At 49.3% G+C, this 26,417-nt stretch overlaps 1 protein-coding gene across 1 annotated transcript in view; it reads left to right on the top strand.

The window, feature by feature from the left end:
- Positions 1 to 1,549: 1,549 nt before the first annotated feature.
- The window catches only part of LOC140714846 (rab11 family-interacting protein 4B-like), a 136,095-nt gene continuing 111,227 nt past the window's right edge, over positions 1,550 to 26,417 (top strand). Inside the window, exon 1 of the mRNA XM_073026511.1 lies at positions 1,550 to 2,017. Within this exon, the coding sequence (XP_072882612.1) occupies positions 1,859 to 2,017 (159 nt within the window). The 5' untranslated portion in view covers positions 1,550 to 1,858. The remainder of the gene's footprint in view (positions 2,018 to 26,417) is intronic.

The raw sequence follows: 26,417 nt of genomic DNA, 5'->3' as shown, positions 1-26,417 counted from the left end.
CCGGACCCCGTTCCCACACCCTTCACACACTGGACCCCGTCCCCACTCCCCTTCACACACCGGACCCCGTCCCACTCACCTTCACACACCGGACCCCGCACCTAGTGCCTTCACACACTGGACCCTGTTCCCACTCCCCTTCACACACCCGACTCTGTTCCCACTCCCACTCCCTCACACACTGGAACCCGTTCCCACTCCCACTCACACACCAGATCCCGTTCTGACTCCCTCTCAAACCGTACACCGTCCCCACTCCCACTTCCTTCACACACCGGACCCCGTTCCCACTCCAACTCCCTCACATACCAGACCCCGTTCCCACTCCCTCCAACACTGGACCCCGTTCCCATTCCCACTCCCTTCACAAACTGGACCCCATTCCCACTCCCTCTCACACCGGACCTCGTCCACACTCCCACTTCCTTCACACACCGGACCCCGTTCCCACTCAAACTCCCTCACATACCAGACCCCGTTCACACTCCCTCCAACACTGGACCCCGTTCCCATTCCCACTCCCTTCACAAACCGGACCCCGTTCCCACTCCCTCTCACACCAGACCCCATTCCCATTCCCAGTCCCTTCACACACCAGACCCCGTTCCCACTCCAACTCCCTCACATACCAGACCCCGTTCCTACTCCCTCCAACACTGGACCCCGTTCCCACTCCCACTCCCTTCACACACCGGACCCTGTTCCCACTCCCCTTCACACACCGAACCCCGTTCCCACTCCCCTTCACACACCGAACCCCGTCCCCACTCGGCTTCACACACTGGACCCCGTTCCCACTCCCCTTCACACACCGGACCCCGTTCCCACTCCAACTCCCTCACATACCAGACCCCGTTCCCACTCCCTCTCACACCGGACCCCGTTCCCACTCCCACACATAACGGACCCCGTTCCCACTCCCACTCCCTTGACATTCTGGATCCGGTTCCCACTCCCTCTCACACTGGACCCCGTTCCCATTCCCTTCACACACCAGACCCCGTTCCCACTCCCACTCCCTCTCACACCGGACCCCGTTCCCACTTCCTTCACACACCAGACCCTGTTCCCACTCCCCTTCACACACCGGACCCCGTCCCCACTCCCTTCACACACCAGACCCCGTCCCCACTCCCCTTCACACACCAGACTCCGTTCCCACTCCCTTCACACCAGACCCCGTTCCCATTCCCAGTCCCTTCACACACCGGACCCCGTTCCCACTCCCACTCCCTTCACACACCAGACCCTGTTCCCACTTCCTTCACACACCAGTCCCTGTTCCCACTCCCACTCCCTTCACACACCAGACCCTGTTCCCACTTCCTTCACACACCGGACCGTTCCCACATTACAGCTTCTCTATGGCCACACAGCATTAGTGCCATATTTTATATCAGGAGATGATCAGCTATGCTTATTGCCAAGGGAATGCACTTGAGTTGAATTATTGCTGTTTCTGATGCAGGACACTCCTGCCTGCTGTATTGGTGTGTTTGATGCCATTGGTCTCTCTGCTGCTGTCGTGCGATATTTGGTGCCTGTGATATGCATTTTTGCTGCATTGCAGTGCTGTGTTGGATGTTGGGGTCTGTCTTTTGCTTCAGTGCTGTTTTGATGTTGCATTTGACGCTGGTGGTCTATCTTTGTGCTGCACCGGTGCTGCGTTGCAAGCAAGGTTCTGTCTTTGTGCTGCAGCGGGGCTGCCCTGCACGCCGAGGGTCTGTCTTTGTGCTGCATTGGTACTGCGCTCTCCCAGAGAGTGATGTCACCGGCTCGGCGCTGGCCCTGGGCTCGGTGCTGATGGCGGCCGGCTTCCGAAAGCCCGACGACCGACTGCTGCAAGCAGCGAGAGGGGATGGAGGTGGCCGAGACGCCGGCGGCGGAGGAGGAATCTCTGGGCGAGTTTGTGCAGAAACTACAGCTCGTGTTTGATGCGGTGGCCGAGGAACCGGGCGGCTTCCTGCCGGTGCAGCGCTTCATTCAGATGGGGCTGCGCTTCGTGGAGGGAGACGAGGTGAGAGGTCCCGTCCGGTAACGGGAAGATGCAGTAACCCGTGATTTGACGGGACGGGACGGGACGGGACCGGGACCGGGACCCTTCCATTTACCAGTGCCGGGCCCCAGCCGATAACTGGAAGACACCGTGGCCCCGATCGTTAACGGGGACAAAGTTTGTTATAAGAAATGGGAGCGGGATTGGGCCTTCCGCCAGCACAGTCAGGGAATAGTCTCCCCTCGGGTAAAAACAGAGCCTTAGGTTCTGTCGGTTACTCTGAACCTCCCATACGGAGGGGAGAGACCAATTTCTCCCCAGGAGTGGCTGAACGGCTCCATAACCTGATGTGAGAATTCCCGGTTCCCCATCCTCAGAAGGAACATTCTGTCTGCACCTAGGGTGGGAGCCCTCACCCCGTGATAACCCCGTTGGTGGGTCATACCCACGCCTCTCTGCCTCGTCCCCCTACCTCTGCTAACGAGTTCCCACCGGGGGTAAGAACGGCCCCTCAGGAAAAGGTGAGGGAACAAGGGAGCAGAACTGGCTCTGGAGACTGGGAGAATTGCGGTGCAAGGGGGCGCTCCGTATGGTCTCCAACAAGACACCAGGGTGGTGTGTTGCCTCCCGGGTTCCGGGGTCAAGGACATGTCCGAGGTGGAGGGCACAGGCCAGAGGTAGACGCAAGATGGGGTGAGATAGGCGGAAGATTAAAAAGCAGGACCTTCAGCGTTGTCGTGTCTGAATTACTCCCAGTACCAAGTGCTGAATCAGACAATAGGCAGAGGAATCTGTAGTTGGGGAGCAGGTTCGTCAATCATTGGAATCTCTTCTGGGCGGGTTGTACCTGAACTGGAGGGGACCAATGTCTTGCCTGGCAGATTTGCTAGTGTGTCTGGTCGGGGGCGGGGAGGGGGGGTGGGGGGGGAGAGGGGAGAAGGCCCTTCGGCCCAACTCGCCCATGCCAACCAAGCTGAGGGAAATGTAGAAGTTAAAACGAGCAAGGTCAGTAGGTGGAACGGGCAGGGCAGGAGTTAGGATGTTCTGAGGGGGCTATCTAAGGTTTTTTTAGGGGGTGGGGCAGACGGAGTGAGGTCGTTTTGAGGGAGGTGTCAGAGGTAGGTTTTTCAGTAGATGAGGCAGGGCAATGAGTGAGGACGTTCTAAGGGGGATGTCAGAGGTAAGTTTTTTCAGTAGGTGGGGGCAGGGCAGGAGGTGAGAACGTTCTGAGGGAGGTGTCAGAGGTAGGGTTTTGTTACTCAGAGAGCAGTGGGTGTGTGGAATGTGCTGCCAGTGGTGGTGGTAGAGTCAGATACATTAAGGGCAATTAAGAGACTCTTAGCTAGGCACATAGTTGATAGAAAAATGGGAGGCGATGTAGAAGGAAAGGTTAGAATAGGTTAAAGTTTGTTCCAACATTGTGGTCTGAAAAGCCTGTACTGTGCTGTAGTGCTCTAGGTAAACTAAACTGTATTTAATTAAATGCAAGATAGATGGTGTAGATTAGTTTAGGAGACAGCTAGGTACATGGGATTGGGGTATTAATCTATAACAGAAACATAATTGAAGGAAGGCAGGAATGGCAGCTTAATTGTCCAGGGTACAGGCCTGATAGAGGTGGGGTAAGAGAGAAGAGAGCTGTGCTTTTTGATTGGATAGTCATTCAGGTCTTTAGATTGGATGTCCAATGATGGCATAAGGGTGGAGCTGAAGAATAAGGAGAGGTCACTTTGATAAGATTGTACACAGCTCCTTCCCCCCTCATAGTCAATGGGCAGCAAAGCTGGGCAGATCACAGAGAGCTGTGGATACAAGAGGTTTATAATAGTGGGTGACTTTAACATTGGCTATTTACATTGGGAGAAACCTGTTAACTATGTGCAGGATCATCTTCCCAAACAATATGCAGGTGGTCCTACCAGAGATGGGGCAACATTGGACCTCCTGCTGGGGAGTGAAGCTGGAGGGTAGATGGGACAGTGAAGGAATGGTGCAATCTGTGCTCATAGTTCTGACAGTTTTAAAATTATTACAGAAAAAGAGAAAGGTCCACAAGTTAATGGCCATCACGCTGTTTGGTTGGGAGAGGCTGCAAACCACTAAAGGGACATCTGACAAGTTGGAGGCTTTTAGATAGAACATAGATAGTACAGCACAGTACAGGCCATTCAGCCCACAATGTTAAACCCTGCATCCCAGATACCCCCCACCTTAAATTCCTCCATATACTTGTCTAGTAGTCTCTTAAATTTCACTAATGTATCTGCCTGCACCATTGACTCAGGCAGTGCATTCCACGCACCAACCACTCTCTGAGTAAAAAAACCTTCCTCTAATATCCCCCTTGAACTTCCCTCCCCTTACCTTAAAGCCATGTCCTCTTGTATTGAGCAGTGGTGCCCTGGGGAAGAGGCGCTGGCTGTCCACTGTATCTGTTCCTCTTAATATCTTGTATACCTTTATCATGTCTTTTAAAAGTGAGACAAGGAATTCTGCACGTTGTTGTCAGAGTGAAGGGTGAAGCTGGCAGGATTAGGCAACCCTGGATAGAGAGGCTTTGGTTAGAAGGAGGAGGTTTTTGTCAGGTTCAGCAGCTGGGATCAATCCAATCCCTTGGGCAGAGTGTAAAGGAAGTAGAATTGAGTTGGAAAGTTATTATTACAACTGGGGGTGTTCCAGAGTTTGTTCAATTCTGATGCCATCTGTAAAGAATCTGTATGTTCTCCCTGTAGAATGAATAAGTTTTCCATGAGTGCTCTGGTCTTCTCCCACAGTCCAAAGGCATACTGAGTGGGTTAATTGGTCATTGTAACTTGTCCCTTGGTTAGGTTAGGTTTCTAAAATGTTGAGTGTGGGTGTTCAGGCTCCTGTACCTCTTCCCAGTAGTAATGACAAGAGGCCGTGACCTGGATGGTGAGAGTCCTTAAAGATGGATGCCACCTTCTTGAGGCATTGCCTTGAAAGATTTTGTCGATAGTGGGGAGGGCTGTGCCCCTGATGGAGCTAGCAGAGTCAGAACGTCATACAGGTCCCCAGATATTCTCATACCAGGTTCAGCAATCTCTTCCCTTGCCTCGTGGAGTAGCCTGGGGAATATTCCATCAGGCCCCAGGGACTTATCTATCCTAATGTATTTTAACAACTCCAACACCTCCTTTCCCTTAATATCAACATGCTCCAGAACATCAGCTTCACTCATATTGTCCTCACCGTCATCAAGTTCCCTCTCAGTGGTGAATACCGAAGAGAAGTATTCATTGAGGACCTCGCTCACTTCCACAGCCTCCAGTCACATCTTCCCACTTCTATCTCTAATCAGTCCTACCTTCACTCCTGATATCCTTTTGTTCTTCACATAATTGAAGAATGCCTTGGGGTTTTCCTTTACCCTACTCGCCAAGGCCTTCTCATGCCCCCTTCTTGCTCTTCTCAGCCCCTTCTTAAGCTCCTTTCTTGCTACCCTATATTCCTCAATAGACCCATCTGATCCTTGCTTCCTAAACCATATGTATACTGCCTTCTTCCACCTGACTAGATTTTCCACCTCACTTGTCATCCATGGTTCCTTCCCAAAGGTGCATCAGAAATCCAGTCCTTTCCCAAAGGCACAGCAGAAATCCAGTCCTTTCCCAAAGGCACATCAGAAATCCAGTCCCTTCCCAAAGGCACAGCAGAAATCCATTCCCTTCCCAAAGGCACATCGGAAATCCAGACCCTTCCCAAAGGCGCAGCAGAAATCCATTCCCTTCCCAAGGGCGCAGCAGAAATCCAGTCTCTTCCCAAAGGCACAGCAGAAATCCATTCCCTTCCCAAAGTCTCAGCAGAAATCCAGTCCCTTCCCAAAGGGACAGCAGAAATCCAGTCCCTTCCCAAAAATGCAGCAGAAATCCAGTCCCTTCCCAAAGGCACAGCAGAAATCCAGTCTCTTCCCAAAGGCACATCAGAAATCCAGTCCCTTCCCAAAGGCACAGCAGAAATCCTGTCCCTTCCCAAAAATTTATCAGAAATCCAGTCCCTTCCCAAAAATGCAGCAGAAATCCAGTCGCTTCTGAATGGAGCAGCAGAAATCCTGTCCCTTCCCAAAAATTTATCAGAAATCCAGTCCCTTCCCAAAAATGCAGCAGAAATCCAGTCGCTTCCGAAAGGCGCAGCAGAAATCCAGTCCCTTCCCAAAGTCTCAGTAGAAATCCAGTCCGCTCCCAAAGGCACATCAGAAGTCCAGTCCCTTCCCAAAAGCACAGCAGAAATCCAGTCCCTTCCCAAAGGCACAGCAGAAATCCAGTCCCTTCCCAAAGGCGCAGCAGAAATCCAGTCCCTTCCCAAAGGCGCAGCAGAAATCCAGTCCCTTCCCAAAGGCGCAGCAGAAATCCATTCCCTTCCCAAGGGCGCAGCAGAAATCCAGTCTCTTCCGAAAGGCGCAGCAGAAAATCCAGTCTCTTCCGAAAGGCGCAGCAGAAATCCTTTCCCTTCCCAAAGGCGCAGCAGAAATCCAGTCCCTTCCCAAAGGCACAGCAGAAATCCAGTCTCTTCCGAAAGGCACATCAGAAATCCTGTCCCTTTCAAAAAATTTATCAGAATTCCAGTCCCTTACCAAAAATGCGCAGAAATCCAGTCCCTTCCCAAAGGCACATCAGAAGTGCAGTCCCTTCCCAAAAGCACATCAGAAATCCAGTCCCTTCCCAAAAATGCAGCAGATATCCAGTCCCTTCCCAAAAGCACATCAGAAATCCAGTCCCTTCCCAAAAATGCAGCAGAAATCCAGTCCCTTCCCAAAGGCACATGAGAAATCCAGTCCCTTCACAAAGGCACATCAGAAATCCAGACCCTTCCCAAAGGCACAGTAGAAATCCAGTCCCTTCCCAAAAATTTATCAGAAATTCAGTCATATCAGAAATCCAGTCCCTTCCCAAAGGCAGATCAGAAATCCAGTCTCTTCCCAGAGACACAGCAGAAATCCAGTCCCTTCCCAAAGGCGCAGCAGAAATCCAGTCCCTTCCCAAAGGCACATCAGAAGTGCAGTCCCTTCCCAAAAGCACATCAGAAATCCAGTCCCTTCCCAAAAATGCAGCAGAAATCCAGTCCCTTCCCAAAAGCACATCAGAAATCCAGTCCCTTCCCAAAAATATATCAGAAATCCAGTCCCTTCCCAAAAGCACATCAGAAATCCAGTCCCTTCACAAAGGCACATCAGAAATCCAGTCCCTTCCCAAAGGCACAGGAGAAATCCAGTCCCTTCCCAAAAATGCAGCAGAAATCCAGTCCCTTCCCAAAGGCACAGCAGAAATCCAGTCTCTTCCCAAAGGCACATCAGAAATCCTGTCCCTTCCCAAAAATTTATCACAAATCCCGTCCGTTCCCAAAAATGCAGCAGAAATCCAGTTGCTTCCGAAAGGCGCAGCAGAAATCCTGTCGCTTCCCAAAGGCACATCAGAAATCCAGTCCCTTCCCAAAGTCTCAGCAGAAATCCAGTCCCTTCCCAAAGGCACGTCAGAAGTCCAGCCCCTTCCCAAAAGCACATCAGAAATCCTGTCCCTTCCCAAAGGCACAGCAGAAATCCAGTCCCTTCCCAAAAATATATCAGAAATCCAGTCCTTTCCCAAAGGCACAGCAGAAATCCAGTCCCTTCCCAAAAATATATCAGAAATCCAGTCCCTTCCCAAAAGCACATCAGAAATCCAGTCCCTTCCCAAAAATGCAGCAGAAATCCAGTCCCTTCACAGAGGCACATCAGAAATCCAGTCCCTTCCCAAAGGCTCATCAGAAAACCAGTCCCTTCCCAAAGGCTCATCAGAAATCCAGTCCCTTCCCAAAGGCACAGCAGAAATCCAGTCCCTTCCCAAAGGCACAGCAGAAATCCAGTCCCTTCCCAAAGGCACAGCAGAAATCCCGTCCCTTCCCAAAAATGCAGCAGAAATCCAGTTGTTACGAAAGGCGCAGCAGAAATCCTGTCGCTTCCCAAAGGCACATCTGAAATCCAGTCCCTTCCCAAAGTCTCAGCAGAAATCCTGTCCCTTCCCAAAAGCACATCAGAAATTCATTCCCTTCCCAAAAATGCAGCAGAAATCCAGTCCCTTCCCAAAAGCACATCAGAAATCCAGTCCCTTCCCAAGAATGCAGCAGAAATCCAGTCCCTTCCCAAAGGCACATGAGAAATCCAGTCCCTTCCCAAAAGCACATCAGAAATCCAGTCCCTTCCCAAAAATGCAGCAGAAATCCAGTCCCTTCCCAAAGGCTCATCAGAAAACCAGTCCCTTCCCAAAGGCTCATCAGAAATCCAGTCCCTTCCCAAAGGCACAGCAGAAATCCAGTCCCTTCCCAAAGGAACAGCAGAAATCCAGTCCCTTCCCAAAGGCACAGCAGAAATCCCGTCCCTTCCCACAAATGCAGCAGAAATCCAGTTGTTACGAAAGGCGCAGCAGAAATCCTGTCGCTTCCCAAAGGCACATCAGAAATCCAGTCCCTTCCCAAAGTCTCAGCAGAAATCCTGTCCCTTCCCAAAAGCACATCAGAAATCCATTCCTTTCCCAAAAATGCAGCAGAAATCCAGTTGCTTACGAAAGGCGCAGCAGAAATCCTGTCGCTTCCCAAAGGCACATCAGAAATCCAGTCCCTTCCCAAAGGCACATCAGAAATCCAGTCCCTTCCCAAAAATTTATCAGAAATCCAGTCTCTTCCCAAAGGTGCAGCAGAAATCCAGTCTCTTCCCAAAGGCAGATCAGAAATCCAGTCTCTTCCCAAAGACACAGCAGAAATCCAGTCCCTTCCCAAAGGCGCAGCAGAAATCCAGTCCCTTCCCAAAGGCACATCAGAAGTGCAGTCCCTTCCCAAAAGCACATCAGAAATCCAGTCCCTTCCCAAAAATGCAGCAGAAATCCAGTCCCTTCCCAAAAGCACATCAGAAATCCAGTCCCTTCCCAAAAATATATCAGAAATCCAGTCCCTTCCCAAAAGCACATCAGAAATCCAGTCCCTTCCCAAAAATGCAGCAGAAATCCAGTCCCTTCCCAAAGGCACATCAGAAATCCAGTCCCTTCCCAAAGGCGCAGCAGAAATCCAGTCCCTTCCCAAAGACACAGCAGAAATCCAGTCCCTTCCCAAAGGTGCATCAGAAATCCAGTCCCTTCACAAAGGCACATCAGAAATCCAGTCCCTTCCCAAAGACACAGCAGAAATCCAGTCCCTTCCCAAAAGCACATCAGAAATCCAGTCCCTTCCCAAAGGCTCATCAGAAATCCAGTCCCTTCCCAAAGGCACAGCAGAAATCCAGTCCCTTCCCAAAGGCACAGCAGAAATCCCGTCCCTTCCCAAAAATGCAGCAGAAATCCAGTTGTTACGAAAGGCGCAGCAGAAATCCTGTCGCTTTCCAAAGGCACATCTGAAATCCAGTCCCTTCCCAAAGTCTCAGCAGAAATCCTGTCCCTTACCAAAAGCACATCAGAAATTCATTCCCTTCCCAAAAATGCAGCAGAAATCCAGTCCCTTCACAGAGGCACATCAGAAATCCAGTCGCTTCCCAAAGGCTCATCAGAAATCCAGTCCCTTCCCAAAGGCACAGCAGAAATCCAGTCCCTTCCCAAAGGAACAGCAGAAATCCCGTCCCTTCCCAAAAATGCAGCAGAAATCCAGTTGCTTACGAAAGGCGCAGCAGAAATCCTGTCGCTTCCCAAAGGCACATCAGAAATCCAGTCGCTTCCCAAAGGCACATCAGAAATCCAGTCCCTTCCCAAAGGCTCATCAGAAATCCAGTCCCTTCCCAAAGGCACAGCAGAAATCCAGTCCCTTCCCAAAGGCACAGCAGAAATCCAGTCCCTTCCCAAAGGCACATCAGAAATCCAGTCCCTTCCCAAAAATTTATCAGAAATCCAGTCTCTTCCCAAAGGTGCAGCAGAAATCCAGTCTCTTCCGAAAGGCGCAGCAGAAATCCTGTCCCTTCCCAAAAATTTATCAGAATTCCAGTCCCTTACCAAAAATGCGCAGAAATCCAGTCGCTTCCGAAAGGCGCAGCAGAAATCCAGTCCCTTCCCAAAGTCTCAGCAGAAATCCAGTCCCTTCCCAAAGGCACATCAGAAGTGCAGTCCCTTCCCAAAAGCACATCAGAAATCCAATCCCTTCCCAAAAATGCAGCAGAAATCCAGTCCCTTCCCAAAAGCACATCAGAAATCCAGTCCCTTCCCAAAAATGCAGCAGAAATCCAGTCCCTTCCCAAAGGCACATGAGAAATCCAGTCCCTTCACAAAGGCACATCAGAAATCCAGACCCTCCCAAAAATGCAGCAGAAATCCAGTCGCTTCCGAAAGGCGCAGCAGAAATCCTGTCCATTCCCAAAAATTTATCAGAATTCCAGTCCCTTACCAAAAATGCAGCAGAAATCCAGTCGCTTCCGAAAGGCGCAGCAGAAATCCAGTCCCTTCCCAAAGTCTCAGCAGAAATCCAGTCCCTTCCCAAAGGCCCATCAGAAGTGCAGTCCCTTCCCAAAAGCACATCAGAAATCCAGTCCCTTCCCAAAAATGCAGCAGAAATCCAGTCCCTTCCCAAAAGCACATCAGAAATCCAGTCCCTTCCCAAAAATGCAGCAGAAATCCAGTCCCTTCCCAAAGGCACATGAGAAATCCAGTCCCTTCACAAAGGCACATCAGAAATCCAGTCCCTTCCCAAAGGCACAGCAGAAATCCAGTGCCTTCCCAAAGGCACAGCAGAAATCCAGTCCCTTCCCAAAGGCACAGCAGAAATCCCGTCCCTTCCCAAAAATGCAGCAGAAATCCAGTTGTTACGAAAGGCGCAGCAGAAATCCTGTCGCTTCCCAAAGGCACATCAGAAATCCAGTCCCTTCCCAAAGTCTCAGCAGAAATCCTGTCCCTTCCCAAAAGCACATCAGAAATCCATTCCTTTCCCAAAAATGCAGCAGAAATCCAGTTGCTTACAAAAGGCGCAGCAGAAATCCTGTCGCTTCCCAAAGGCACATCAGAAATCCAGTCCCTTCCCAAAGGCTCATCAGAAATCCAGTCCCTTCCCAAAGGCACAGCAGAAATCCAGTCCCTTCCCAAAGGCACATCAGAAATCCAGTCCCTTCCCAAAAATTTATCAGAAATCCAGTCTCTTCCCAAAGGTGCAGCAGAAATCCAGTCTCTTCCCAAAGGCACAGCAGAAATCCAGTCCCTTCCCAAAGGCACATCAGAAATCCAGTCCCTTCCCAAAGGCACTGCAGAAATCCTGTCCCTTCCCAAAAATTTATCAGAAATCCAGACACTCCCAAAAATGCAGCAGAAATCCAGTCGCTTCCGAAAGGCGCAGCAGAAATCCTGTCCCTTCCCAAAAATTTATCAGAATTCCAGTCCCTTACCAAAAATGCGCAGAAATCCAGTCCCTTCCCAAAGGCACATCAGAAGTGCAGTCCCTTCCCAAAAGCACATCAGAAATCCAGTCCCTTCCCAAAAATGCAGCAGAAATCCAGTCCCTTCCCAAAAGCACATCAGAAATCCAGTCCCTTCCCAAAAATGCAGCAGAAATCCAGTCCCTTCCCAAAGGCACATGAGAAATCCAGTCCCTTCACAAAGGCACATCAGAAATCCAGACCCTTCCCAAAGGCACAGCAGAAATCCAGTCCCTTCCCAAAAATTTATCAGAAATTCAGTCATATCAGAAATCCAGTCCCTTCCCAAAGGCAGATCAGAAATCCAGTCTCTTCCCAAAGACACAGCAGAAATCCTGTCCCTTCCCAAAGGCACATCAGAAGTGCAGTCCCTTCCCAAAAGCACATCAGAAATCCAGTCCCTTCCCAAAAATGCAGCAGAAATCCAGTCCCTTCCCAAAGGCACATCAGAAATCCAGTCCCTTCCCAAAGACGCAGCAGAAATCCAGTCCCTTCCCAAAGACACAGCAGAAATCCAGTCCCTTCCCAAAGGCGCATAAGAAGACCAGTCCCTTCCCAAAAGCACATCAGAAATCCAGTCCCTTCCCAAAGGCACAGGAGAAATCCAGTCCCTTCCCAAAAATTTATCAGAATTCCAGTCCCTTCCCAAAAATGCAGCAGAAATCCAGTCCCTTCCCAAAAGCACATCAGAAATCCAGTCCCTTCCCAAAAATGCAGCAGAAATCCAGTCCCTTCCCAAAGGCACATGAGAAATCCAGTCCCTTCACAAAGGCACATCAGAAATCCAGACCCTCCCAAAAATGCAGCAGAAATCCAGTCGCTTCCGAAAGGCGCAGCAGAAATCCTGTCCATTCCCAAAAATTTATCAGAATTCCAGTCCCTTACCAAAAATGCAGCAGAAATCCAGTCGCTTCCGAAAGGCGCAGCAGAAATCCAGTCCCTTCCCAAAGTCTCAGCAGAAATCCAGTCCCTTCCCAAAGGCCCATCAGAAGTGCAGTCCCTTCCCAAAAGCACATCAGAAATCCAGTCCCTTCCCAAAAATGCAGCAGAAATCCAGTCCCTTCCCAAAAGCACATCAGAAATCCAGTCCCTTCCCAAAAATGCAGCAGAAATCCAGTCCCTTCCCAAAGGCACATGAGAAATCCAGTCCCTTCACAAAGGCACATCAGAAATCCAGTCCCTTCCCAAAGGCACAGCAGAAATCCAGTGCCTTCCCAAAGGCACAGCAGAAATCCAGTCCCTTCCCAAAGGCACAGCAGAAATCCCGTCCCTTCCCAAAAATGCAGCAGAAATCCAGTTGTTACGAAAGGCGCAGCAGAAATCCTGTCGCTTCCCAAAGGCACATCAGAAATCCAGTCCCTTCCCAAAGTCTCAGCAGAAATCCTGTCCCTTCCCAAAAGCACATCAGAAATCCATTCCTTTCCCAAAAATGCAGCAGAAATCCAGTTGCTTACAAAAGGCGCAGCAGAAATCCTGTCGCTTCCCAAAGGCACATCAGAAATCCAGTCCCTTCCCAAAGGCTCATCAGAAATCCAGTCCCTTCCCAAAGGCACAGCAGAAATCCAGTCCCTTCCCAAAGGCACATCAGAAATCCAGTCCCTTCCCAAAAATTTATCAGAAATCCAGTCTCTTCCCAAAGGTGCAGCAGAAATCCAGTCTCTTCCCAAAGGCACAGCAGAAATCCAGTCCCTTCCCAAAGGCACATCAGAAATCCAGTCCCTTCCCAAAGGCACTGCAGAAATCCTGTCCCTTCCCAAAAATTTATCAGAAATCCAGACACTCCCAAAAATGCAGCAGAAATCCAGTCGCTTCCGAAAGGCGCAGCAGAAATCCTGTCCCTTCCCAAAAATTTATCAGAATTCCAGTCCCTTACCAAAAATGCGCAGAAATCCAGTCCCTTCCCAAAGGCACATCAGAAGTGCAGTCCCTTCCCAAAAGCACATCAGAAATCCAGTCCCTTCCCAAAAATGCAGCAGAAATCCAGTCCCTTCCCAAAAGCACATCAGAAATCCAGTCCCTTCCCAAAAATGCAGCAGAAATCCAGTCCCTTCCCAAAGGCACATGAGAAATCCAGTCCCTTCACAAAGGCACATCAGAAATCCAGACCCTTCCCAAAGGCACAGCAGAAATCCAGTCCCTTCCCAAAAATTTATCAGAAATTCAGTCATATCAGAAATCCAGTCCCTTCCCAAAGGCAGATCAGAAATCCAGTCTCTTCCCAAAGACACAGCAGAAATCCTGTCCCTTCCCAAAGGCACATCAGAAGTGCAGTCCCTTCCCAAAAGCACATCAGAAATCCAGTCCCTTCCCAAAAATGCAGCAGAAATCCAGTCCCTTCCCAAAGGCACATCAGAAATCCAGTCCCTTCCCAAAGACGCAGCAGAAATCCAGTCCCTTCCCAAAGACACAGCAGAAATCCAGTCCCTTCCCAAAGGCGCATAAGAAGACCAGTCCCTTCCCAAAAGCACATCAGAAATCCAGTCCCTTCCCAAAGGCACAGGAGAAATCCAGTCCCTTCCCAAAAATTTATCAGAATTCCAGTCCCTTCCCAAAAATGCAGCAGAAATCCAGTCCCTTCCCAAAGGCACATCAGAAGTGCAGTCCCTTCCCAAAAGCACATCAGAAATCCAGTCCCTTCCCAAAAATGCAGCAGAAATCCAGTCCCTTCCCAAAAGCACATCAGAAATCCAGTCCCTTCCCAAAAATGCAGCAGAAATCCAGTCCCTTCCCAAAGGCACATGAGAAATCCAGTCCCTTCACAAAGGCACATCAGAAATCCAGACCCTTCCCAAAGGCACAGCAGAAATCCAGTCCCTTCCCAAAAATTTATCAGAAATTCAGTCATATCAGAAATCCAGTCCCTTCCCAAAGGCAGATCAGAAATCCAGTCTCTTCCCAAAGACACAGCAGAAATCCTGTCCCTTCCCAAAGGCACATCAGAAGTGCAGTCCCTTCCCAAAAGCACATCAGAAATCCAGTCCCTTCCCAAAAATGCAGCAGAAATCCAGTCCCTTCCCAAAGGCACATCAGAAATCCAGTCCCTTCCCAAAGACGCAGCAGAAATCCAGTCCCTTCCCAAAGACACAGCAGAAATCCAGTCCCTTCCCAAAGGCGCAGCAGAAATCCAGTCTCTTCCCAAAAATTTATCAGAATTCCAGTCCCTTCCCAAAAATGCAGCAGAAATCCAGTCCCTTCCCAAAGTCTCAGCAGAAATCCAGTCCCTTCCCAAAGGCACGTCAGAAGTCCAGCCCCTTCCCAAAAGCACATCAGAAATCCAGTCCCTTCCCAAAGGCACAGCAGAAATCCAGTCCCTTCCCAAAAATATATCAGAAATCCAGTCCCTTCCCAAAGGCACAGCAGAAATCCAGTCCCTTCCCAAAAATATATCAGAAATCCAGTCCCTTCCCAAAAGGACATCAGAAATCCAGTCCCTTCCCAAAAATGCAGCAGAAATCCAGTCCCTTCACAGAGGCACATCAGAAATCCAGTCCCTTCCCAAAGGCTCATCAGAAATCCAGTCCCTTCCCAAAGGCACAGCAGAAATCCAGTCCCTTCCCAAAGGCACAGCAGAAATCCAGTCCCTTCCCAAAGGCACAGCAGAAATCCCGTCCCTTCCCAAAAATGCAGCAGAAATCCAGTTGTTACGAAAGGCGCAGCAGAAATCCTGTCGCTTTCCAAAGGCACATCTGAAATCCAGTCCCTTCCCAAAGGCGCAGCAGAAATCCAGTCCCTTCCCAAAAGCACATCAGAAATCCAGTCCCTTCACAAAGGCACATCAGAAATCCAGTCCCTTCCCAAAGGCACAGGAGAAATCCAGTCCCTTCCCAAAAATTTATCAGAATTCCAGTCCCTTTCCAAAAATGTAGCAGAAATCCAGTCCCTTCCCAAAGGCACAGCTGAACTCCAGTCTCTTCCCAAAGGCACATCAGAAATCCTGTCCCTTCCCAAAAATTTATCAGAAATCCCGTCCCTTCCCAAAAATGCAGCAGAAATCCAGTTGCTTCCGAAAGGCGCAGCAGAAATTCTGTCGCTTCCCAAAGGCACATCAGAAATCCAGTCCCTTCCCAAAGTCTCAGCAGAAATCCAGTCCCTTCCCAAAGGCACGTCAGAAGTCCAGCCCCTTCCCAAAAGCACATCAGAAATCCAGTCCCTTCCCAAAGGCACAGCAGAAATCCAGTCCCTTCCCAAAAATATATCAGAAATCCAGTCCCTTCCCAAAAGCACATCAGAAATCCAGTCCCTTCCCAAAAATGCAGCAGAAATCCAGTCCCTTCACAGAGGCACATCAGAAATACAGTCCCTTCCCAAAGGCTCATCAGAAATCCAGTCCCTTCCCAAAGGCACAGCAGAAAACCAGTCCCTTCCCAAAGGCACAGCAGAAATCCCGTCCCTTCCCAAAAATGCAGCAGAAATCCAGTTGCTTACGAAAGACGCAGCAAAAATCCTGTCGCTTCCCAAAGTCACATCAGAAATCCAGTCCCTTCCCAAAGTCTAGGCAGAAATCCTGTCCCTTCCCAAAAGCACATCAGAAATCCAGTCCCTTCCCAAAGGCTCATCAGAAATCCAGTCCCTTCCCAAAGGCTCATCAGAAATCCAGTCCCTTCCCAAAGGCACAGCAGAAATCCAGTCCCTTCCGAGAGGCACATCAGAAATCCAGTCCCTTCCCAAAAATGCAGCAGAAATCCAGTTGCTTATGAAAGGCGCAGCAGAAATCTTGTCGCTTCCCAAAGGCACATCAGAAATCCAGTCCCTTCCCAAAGGCTCATCAGAAATCCAGTCCCTTCCCAAAGGCACAGCAGAAATCCAGTCCCTTCCCAGAGGCACATCAGAAATCCAGTCCCTTCCCAAAAATTTATCAGAAATCCAGTCTCTTCCCAAAGGTGCAGCAGAAATCCAGTCTCTTCCCAAAGGCACAGCAGAAATCCAGTCCCTTCCCAAAGGCACATCAGAAATCCAGTCCTTTCCCAAAGGCACTGCAGAAATCCTGTCCCTTCCCAAAAATTTATCAGAAATCCAGACCCTCCCAAAAATGCAGCAGAAATCCAGTCGCTTCTGAAAGGCGCAGCAGAAATCCTGTCCGTTCCCAAAAATTTATCAGAATTCCAGTCCCTTACCAAAAATGCAGCAGAAATCCAGTCGCTTCCGAAAGGCGCAGCAGAAATCCAGTCCCTTCCCAATGTCTCAGCAGAAATCCAGTCCCTTCCCAAAGGCACATCAGAAGTGCAGTCCCTTCCCAAAAGCACATCAGAAATCCAGTCCCTTCCCAAAAATGCAGCAGAAATCCAGTCCCTTCCCAAAAGCACATCAGAAATCCAGTCCCTTCCCAAAAATGCAGCAGAAATCCAGTCCCTTCCCAAAGGCACATGAGAAATCCAGTCCCTTCACAAAGGCACATCAGAAATCCAGACCATTCCCAAAGGCACAGCAGAAATCCAGTCCCTTCCCAAAAATTTATCAGAAATTCAGTCATATCAGAAATCCAGTCCCTTCCCAAAGGCACATCAGAAATCCAGTCCCTTCCCAAAAATGCAGCTGAAATCCAGTCCCTTCACAGAGGCACATCAGAAATCCAGTCCCTTCACAAAGGCACATCAGAAATCCAGTCCCTTCCCAAAGACACAGCAGAAATCCAGTCCCTTCCCAAAGGCGCAGCAGAAATCCAGTCCCTTCCCAAAGGCACATCAGAAGTCCAGTCCCTTCCCAAAAGCACATCAGAAATCCAATCCTTTCCCAAAAATGCAGCAGAAATCCAGTCCCTTCACAAAGGCACATCAGAAATCCAGTCCCTTCCCAAAGGCGCAGCAGAAATCCAGTCTCTTCCCAAAGACACATCAGAAATCCAGTCCCTTCCCAAAGGCACAGGAGAAATCCAGTCCCTTCCCAAAAATTTATCATAATTCCAGTCCCTTTCCAAAAATGCAGCAGAAATCCAGTCCCTTCCCAAAGGCACAGCTGAACTCCAGTCTATTCCCAAAGGCACATCAGAAATCCTGTCCCTTCCCAAAAATTTATCAGAAATCCCGTCCCTTCCCAAAAATGCAGCAGAAATTCTGTCGCTTCCCAAAGACGCATCAGAAATCCAGTCGCTTCCCAAAGACACATCAGAAATCCAGTCCCTTCCCAAAGTCTCAGCAGAAATCCAGTCCCTTCCCAAAGGCACGTCAGAAGTCCAGCCCCTTCCCAAAAGCACATCAGAAATCCAGTCCCTTCCCAAAGGCACAGCAGAAATCCAGTCCCTTCCCAAAAATATATCAGAAATCCAGTCCCTTCCCAAAGGCGCAGCAGAAATCCAGTCCCTTCCCAAAGGCGCAGCAGAAATCCAGTCTCTTCCCAAAGACACAGCAGAAATCCAGTCCCTTCCCAAAAATATATCAGAAATCCAGTCCCTTCCCAAAGGCGCAGCAGAAATCCAGTCCCTTCCCAAAGGCGCAGCAGAAATCCAGTCTCTTCCCAAAGACACAGCAGAAGTCCAGTCCCTTCCCAAAGGCGCAGCAGAAATCCAGTCCCTTCCCAAAGGCACATCAGAAGTCCAGTCCCTTCCCAAAATCACATCAGAAATCCAGTCCCTTCAGAAAGGCACATCAGAAATCCAGTCCCTTCCCAAAGGCACAGGAGAAATCCAGTCCCTTCCCAAAAATTTATCAGAATTCCAGTCCCTTTCCAAAAATGCAGCAGAAATCCAGTCCCTTCCCAAAGGCACATCAGAAATCCTGTCCCTTCCCAAAAATTTATCAGAAATCCCGTCCCTTCCCAAAAATGCAGCAGAAATCCAGTTGCTTCCGAAAGGCGCAGCAGAAATTCTGTCGCTTCCCAAAGGCACATCAGAAATCCAGTCCCTTCCCAAAGTCTCAGCAGAAATCCAGTCCCTTCCCAAAGGCACGTCAAAAGTCCAGCCCCTTCCCAAAAGCACATCAGAAATCCAGTCCCTTCCCAAAGGCACTGCAGAAATCCTGTCCCTTCCCAAAAATTTATCAGAAATCCAGACCCTCCCAAAAATGCAGCAGAAATCCAGTCGCTTCCGAAAGGCGCAGCAGAAATCCTGTCCGTTCCCAAAAATTTATCAGAATTCTAGTCCCTTACCAAAAATGCAGCAGAAATCCAGTCGCTTCCGAAAGGCGCAGCAGAAATCCAGTCCCTTCCCAAAGTCTCAGCAGAAATCCAGTCCCTTCACAAAGGCACATCAGAAATCCAGTCCCTTCCCAAAGGCGCAGCAGAAATCCAGTCCCTTCCCAAAGGCGCAGCAGAAATCCAGTCTCTTCCCAAAGACACAGCAGAAATCTAGTCCCTTCCCAAAGGCGCAGCAGAAATCCAGTCCCTTCCCAAAGGCACATCAGAAGTCCAGTCCCTTCCCAAAAGCACAACAGAAATCCAGTCCCTTCACAAAGGCACATCAGAAATCCAGTCCCTTCCCAAAGGCACAGGAGAAATCCAGTCCCTTCCCAAAAATTTATCAGAATTCCAGTCCCTTTCCAAAAATGCAGCAGAAATCCAGTCCCTTCCCAAAGGCACAGCTGAACTCCAGTCTCTTCCCAAAGGCACATCAGAAATCCTGTCCCTTCCCAAAAATGCAGCAGAAATTCTGTCGCTTCCCAAAGACGCATCAGAAATCCAGTCGCTTCCCAAAGACACATCAGAAATCCAGTCCCTTCCCAAAGTCTCAGCAGAAATCCAGTCCCTTCCCAAAGGCACGTCAGAAGTCCAGCCCCTTCCCAAAAGCACATCAGAAATCCAGTCCCTTCCCAAAGGCACAGCAGAAATCCAGTCCCTTCCCAAAAATATATCAGAAATCCAGTCCCTTCCCAAAGGCGCAGCAGAAATCCAGTCCCTTCCCAAAGGCGCAGCAGAAATCCAGTCTCTTCCCAAAGACACAGCAGAAATCCAGTCCCTTCCCAAAAATATATCAGAAATCCAGTCCCTTCCCAAAGGCGCAGCAGAAATCCAGTCCCTTCCCAAAGGCGCAGCAGAAATCCAGTCTCTTCCCAAAGACACAGCAGAAGTCCAGTCCCTTCCCAAAGGCGCAGCAGAAATCCAGTCCCTTCCCAAAGGCACATCAGAAGTCCAGTCCCTTCCCAAAATCACATCAGAAATCCAGTCCCTTCAGAAAGGCACATCAGAAATCCAGTCCCTTCCCAAAGGCACAGGAGAAATCCAGTCCCTTCCCAAAAATTTATCAGAATTCCAGTCCCTTTCCAAAAATGCAGCAGAAATCCAGTCCCTTCCCAAAGGCACATCAGAAATCCTGTCCCTTCCCAAAAATTTATCAGAAATCCCGTCCCTTCCCAAAAATGCAGCAGAAATCCAGTTGCTTCCGAAAGGCGCAGCAGAAATTCTGTCGCTTCCCAAAGGCACATCAGAAATCCAGTCCCTTCCCAAAGTCTCAGCAGAAATCCAGTCCCTTCCCAAAGGCACGTCAAAAGTCCAGCCCCTTCCCAAAAGCACATCAGAAATCCAGTCCCTTCCCAAAGGCACTGCAGAAATCCTGTCCCTTCCCAAAAATTTATCAGAAATCCAGACCCTCCCAAAAATGCAGCAGAAATCCAGTCGCTTCCGAAAGGCGCAGCAGAAATCCTGTCCGTTCCCAAAAATTTATCAGAATTCTAGTCCCTTACCAAAAATGCAGCAGAAATCCAGTCGCTTCCGAAAGGCGCAGCAGAAATCCAGTCCCTTCCCAAAGTCTCAGCAGAAATCCAGTCCCTTCCCAAAGGCACATCAGAAGTGCAGTCCCTTCCCAAAAGCACATCAGAAATCCAGTCCCTTCCCAAAAATGCAGCAGAAATCCAGTCCCTTCCCAAAAGCACATCAGAAATCCAGTCCCTTCACAAAGGCACATCAGAAATCCAGACCCTTCCCAAAGGCACAGCAGAAATCCAGTCCCTTCCCAAAAATTTATAAGAAATTCAGTCATATCAGAAATCCAGTCCCTTCCCAAAGGCAGATCAGAAATCCAGTCTCTTCCCAAAGACACAGCAGAAATCCAGTCCCTTCCCAAAGGCGCAGCAGAAATCCAGTCCCTTCCCAAAGGCACATCAGAAGTCCAGTCCCTTCCCAAAAGCACATCAGAAATCCAATCCTTTCCCAAAAATGCAGCAGAAATCCAGTCCCTTCACAAAGGCACATCAGAAATCCAGTCCCTTCCCAAAGGCGCAGCAGAAATCCAGTCCCTTCCCAAAGGCGCAGCAGAAATCCAGTCTCTTCCCAAAGACACAGCAGAAATCTAGTCCCTTCCCAAAGGCGCAGCAGAAATCCAGTCCCTTCCCAAAGGCACATCAGAAGTCCAGTCCCTTCCCAAAAGCACAACAGAAATCCAGTCCCTTCACAAAGGCACATCAGAAATCCAGTCCCTTCCCAAAGGCACAGGAGAAATCCAGTCCCTTCCCAAAAATTTATCAGAATTCCAGTCCCTTTCCAAAAATGCAGCAGAAATCCAGTCCCTTCCCAAAGGCACAGCTGAACTCCAGTCTCTTCCCAAAGGCACATCAGAAATCCTGTCCCTTCCCAAAAATTTATCAGAAATCCCATCCCTTCCCAAAAATGCAGCAGAAATCCAGTTGCTTCCGAAAGGCGCAGCAGAAATTCTGTCGCTTCCCAAAGGCACATCAGAAATCCAGTCCCTTCCCAAAGTCTCAGCAGAAATCCAGTCCCTTCCCAAAGGCACGTCAGAAGTCCAGCCCCTTCCCAAAAGCACATCAGAAATCCAGTCCCTTCCCAAAGGCACAGCAGAAATCCAGTCCCTTCCCAAAAATATATCAGAAATCCAGTCCCTTCCCAAAAGCACATCAGAAATCCAGTCGCTTCCCAAAAATGCAGCAGAAATCCAGTCCCTTCACAGAGGCACATCAGAAATACAGTCCCTTCCCAAAGGCTCATCAGAAATCCAGTCCCTTCCCAAAGGCTCATCAGAAATCCAGTCCCTTCCCAAAGGCACAGCAGAAATCCAGTCCCTTCCCAAAAATTTATCAGAAATCCCGTCCCTTCCCAAAAATGCAGCAGAAATCCAGTTGCTTCTGAAAGGCGCAGCAGAAATTCTGTCGCTTCCCAAAGGCACATCAGAAATCCAGTCCCTTCCCAAAGTCTCAGCAGAAATCCAGTCCCTTCCCAAAGGCACGTCAGAAGTCCAGCCCCTTCCCAAAAGCACATCAGAAATCCAGTCCCTTCCCAAAGGCACAGCAGAAATCCAGTCCCTTCCCAAAAATATATCAGAAATCCAGTCCCTTCCCAAAAGCACATCAGAAATCCAGTCCCTTCCCAAAAATGCAGCAGAAATCCAGTCCCTTCACAGAGGCACATCAGAAATACAGTCCCTTCCCAAAGGCTCATCAGAAATCCAGTCCCTTCCCAAAGGCACAGCAGAAATCCAGTCCCTTCCCAAAGGCACAGCAGAAATCCAGTTTCTTCCCAAAGGCACATCAGAAATCCCGTCCCTTCCCAAAAATGCAGCAGAAATCCAGTTGCTTACGAAAGACGCAGCAAAAATCCTGTCGCTTCCCAAAGTCACATCAGAAATCCAGTCCCTTCCCAAAGTCTCAGCAGAAATCCTGTCCCTTCCCAAAAGCACATCAGAAATCCAGTCCCTTCCCAAAGGCTCATCAGAAATCCAGTCCCTTCCCAAAGGCTCATCAGAAATCCAGTCCCTTCCCAAAGGCACAGCAGAAATCCAGTCCCTTCCGAGAGGCACATCAGAAATCCAGTCCCTTCCCAAAAATGCAGCAGAAATCCAGTTGCTTATGAAAGGCGCAGCAGAAATCTTGTCGCTTCCCAAAGGCACATTAGAAATCCAGTCCCTTCCCAAAGGCTCATCAGAAATCCAGTCCCTTCCCAAAGGCACAGCAGAAATCCAGTCCCTTCCCAGAGGCACATCAGAAATCCAGTCCCTTCCCAAAAATTTATCAGAAATCCAGTCTCTTCCCAAAGGTGCAGCAGAAATCCAGTCTCTTCCCAAAGGCACAGCAGAAATCCAGTCCCTTCCCAAAGGCACATCAGAAATCCAGTCCCTTCCCAAAGTCTCAGCAGAAATCCTGTCCCTTCCCAAAAGCACATCAGAAATCCAGTCCCTTCCCAAAAATGCAGCAGAAATCCAGTCGCTTCTGAAAGGCGCAGCAGAAATCCTGTCCGTTCCCAAAAATTTATCAGAATTCCAGTCCCTTACCAAAAATGCAGCAGAAATCCAGTCGCTTCCGAAAGGCGCAGCAGAAATCTTGTCGCTTCCCAAAGGCACATTAGAAATCCAGTCCCTTCCCAAAGGCTCATCAGAAATCCAGTCCCTTCCCAAAGGCACATCAGAAGTGCAGTCCCTTCCCAAAAGCACATCAGAAATCCAGTCCCTTCCCAAAAATGCAGCAGAAATCCAGTCCCTTCCCAAAAGCACATCAGAAATCCAGTCCCTTCCCAAGAATGCAGCAGAAATCCAGTCCCTTCCCAAAGGCACATGAGAAATCCAGTCCCTTCACAAAGGCACATCAGAAATCCAGACCCTTCCCAAAGGCACAGCAGAAATCCAGTCCCTTCCCAAAAATTTATCAGAAATTCAGTCATATCAGAAATCCAGTCCCTTCCCAAAGGCACATCAGAAATCCAGTCCCTTCCCAAAAATGCAGCTGAAATCCAGTCCCTTCACAGAGGCACATCAGAAATCCAGTCCCTTCACAAAGGCACATCAGAAATCCAGTCCCTTCCCAAAGACACAGCAGAAATCCAGTCCCTTCCCAAAGGCGCAGCAGAAATCCAGTCCCTTCCCAAAGGCACATCAGAAGTCCAGTCCCTTCCCAAAAGCACATCAGAAATCCAATCCTTTCCCAAAAATGCAGCAGAAATCCAGTCCCTTCACAAAGGCACATCAGAAATCCAGTCCCTTCCCAAAGGCGCAGCAGAAGTCCAGTCCCTTCCCAAAAGCACATCAGAAATCCAGTCCCTTCACAAAGGCACATCAGAAATCCAGTCCCTTCCCAAAGGCACAGGAGAAATCCAGTCCCTTCCCAAAAATTTATCAGAATTCCAGTCCCTTTCCAAAAATGCAGCAGAAATCCAGTCCCTTCCCAAAGGCACAGCTGAACTCCAGTCTCTTCCCAAAGGCACATCAGAAATCCTGTCCCTTCCCAAAAATTTATCAGAAATCCCATCCCTTCCCAAAAATGCAGCAGAAATCCAGTTGCTTCCGAAAGGCGCAGCAGAAATTCTGTCGCTTCCCAAAGGCACATCAGAAATCCAGTCCCTTCCCAAAGTCTCAGCAGAAATCCAGTCCCTTCCCAAAGGCACGTCAGAAGTCCAGCCCCTTCCCAAAAGCACATCAGAAATCCAGTCCCTTCCCAAAGGCACAGCAGAAATCCAGTCCCTTCCCAAAAATATATCAGAAATCCAGTCCCTTCCCAAAAGCACATCAGAAATCCAGTCCCTTCCCAAAAATGCAGCAGAAATCCAGTCCCTTCACAGAGGCACATCAGAAATACAGTCCCTTCCCAAAGGCTCATCAGAAATCCAGTCCCTTCCCAAAGGCTCATCAGAAATCCAGTCCCTTCCCAAAGGCACAGCAGAAATCCAGTCCCTTCCCAAAGGCACAGCAGAAATCCCGTCCCTTCCCAAAAATGCAGCAGAAATCCAGTTGCTTACGAAAGACGCAGCAAAAATCCTGTCGCTTCCCAAAGTCACATCAGAAATCCAGTCCCTTCCCAAAGTCTCAGCAGAAATCCTGTCCCTTCCCAAAAGCACATCAGAAATCCAGTCCCTTCCCAAAGGCTCATCAGAAATCCAGTCCCTTCCCAAAGGCTCATCAGAAATCCAGTCCCTTCCCAAAGGCACAGCAGAAATCCAGTCCCTTCCGAGAGGCACATCAGAAATCCAGTCCCTTCCCAAAAATGCAGCAGAAATCCAGTTGCTTATGAAAGGCGCAGCAGAAATCTTGTCGCTTCCCAAAGGCACATCAGAAATCCAGTCCCTTCCCAAAGGCTCATCAGAAATCCAGTCCCTTCCCAAAGGCACAGCAGAAATCCAGTCCCTTCCCAGAGGCACATCAGAAATCCAGTCCCTTCCCAAAAATTTATCAGAAATCCAGTCTCTTCCCAAAGGTGCAGCAGAAATCCAGTCTCTTCCCAAAGGCACAGCAGAAATCCAGTCCCTTCCCAAAGGCACATCAGAAATCCAGTCCCTTCCCAAAGGCACTGCAGAAATCCTGTCCCTTCCCAAAAATTTATCAGAAATCCAGACCCTCCCAAAAATGCAGCAGAAATCCAGTCGCTTCTGAAAGGCGCAGCAGAAATCCTGTCCGTTCCCAAAAATTTATCAGAATTCCAGTCCCTTACCAAAAATGCAGCAGAAATCCAGTCGCTTCCGAAAGGCGCAGCAGAAATCCAGTCCCTTCCCAAAGTCTCAGCAGAAATCCAGTCCCTTCCCAAAGGCACATCAGAAGTGCAGTCCCTTCCCAAAAGCACATCAGAAATCCAGTCCCTTCCCAAAAATGCAGCAGAAATCCAGTCCCTTCCCAAAAGCACATCAGAAATCCAGTCCCTTCCCAAAAATGCAGCAGAAATCCAGTCCCTTCCCAAAGGCACATGAGAAATCCAGTCCCTTCACAGAGGCACATCAGAAATCCAGACCCTTCCCAAAGGCACAGCAGAAATCCAGTCCCTTCCCAAAAATTTATCAGAAATTCAGTCATATCAGAAATCCAGTCCCTTCCCAAAGGCACATCAGAAATCCAGTCCCTTCCCAAAAATGCAGCTGAAATCCAGTCCCTTCACAGAGGCACATCAGAAATCCAGTCCCTTCACAAAGGCACATCAGAAATCCTGTCCCTTCCCAAAAATTTATCAGAAATCCAGACCCTCCCAAAAATGCAGCAGAAATCCAGTCGCTTCTGAAAGGCGCAGCAGAAATCCTGTCCGTTCCCAAAAATTTATCAGAATTCCAGTCCCTTACCAAAAATGCAGCAGAAATCCAGTCGCTTCCGAAAGGCGCAGCAGAAATCCAGTCCCTTCCCAAAGTTTCAGCAGAAATCCAGTCCCTTCCCAAAGGCACATCAGAAGTGCAGTCCCTTCCCAAAAGCACATCAGAAATCCAGTCCCTTCCCAAAAATGCAGCAGAAATCCAGTCCCTTCCCAAAAGCACATCAGAAATCCAGTCCCTTCCCAAAAATGCAGCAGAAATCCAGTCCCTTCCCAAAAATTTATCAGAAATTCAGTCATATCAGAAATCCAGTCCCTTCCCAAAGGCACATCAGAAATCCAGTCCCTTCCCAAAAATGCAGCTGAAATCCAGTCCCTTCCCAAAGGCACATCTGAAGTCCAGTCCCTTCCCAAAAGCACATCAGAAATCCAATCCTTTCCCAAAAATGCAGCAGAAATCCAGTCCCTTCACAAAGGCACATCAGAAATCCAGTCCCTTCCCAAAGGCGCAGCAGAAATCCAGTCCCTTCCCAAAGGCGCGGCAGAAATCCAGTCTCTTCCCAAAGACACAGCAGAAATCTAGTCCCTTCCCAAAGGCGCAGCAGAAATCCAGTCCCTTCACAAAGGCACATCAGAAATCCAGTCCCTTCCCAAAGGCACAGGAGAAATCCAGTCCCTTCCCAAAAATTTATCAGAATTCCAGTCCCTTTCCAAAAAAGCAGCAGAAATCCAGTCCCTTCCCAAAGGCACAGCTGACCTCCAGTCTCTTCCCAAAGGCACATCAGAAATCCTGTCCCTTCCCAAAAATTTATCAGAAATCCCGTCCCTTCCCAAAAATGCAGCAGAAATTCTGTCGCTTCCCAAAGACGCATCAGAAATCCAGTCGCTTCCCAAAGACACATCAGAAATCCAGTCCCTTCCCAAAGTCTCAGCAGAAATCCAGTCCCTTCCCAAAGGCACATCAGAAGTCCAGCCCCTTCCCAAAAGCACATCAGAAATCCAGTCCCTTCCCAAAGGCACAGCAGAAATCCAGTCCCTTCCCAAAAATATATCAGAAATCCAGTCCCTTCCCAAAGGCGCAGCAGAAATCCAGTCCCTTCCCAAAGGCGCAGCAGAAATCCAGTCCCTTCCCAAAGGCACATCAGAAGTCCAGTCCCTTCCCAAAAGCACATCAGAA

This window comes from Hemitrygon akajei, chromosome 22 (assembly GCF_048418815.1).
Source record: "Hemitrygon akajei chromosome 22, sHemAka1.3, whole genome shotgun sequence".
Lineage (NCBI taxonomy): Eukaryota > Metazoa > Chordata > Chondrichthyes > Myliobatiformes > Dasyatidae > Hemitrygon > Hemitrygon akajei.
The sequence above is the reverse complement of the archived record's forward strand: the minus strand, read 5'-3'. Positions and strand labels throughout refer to the sequence as shown.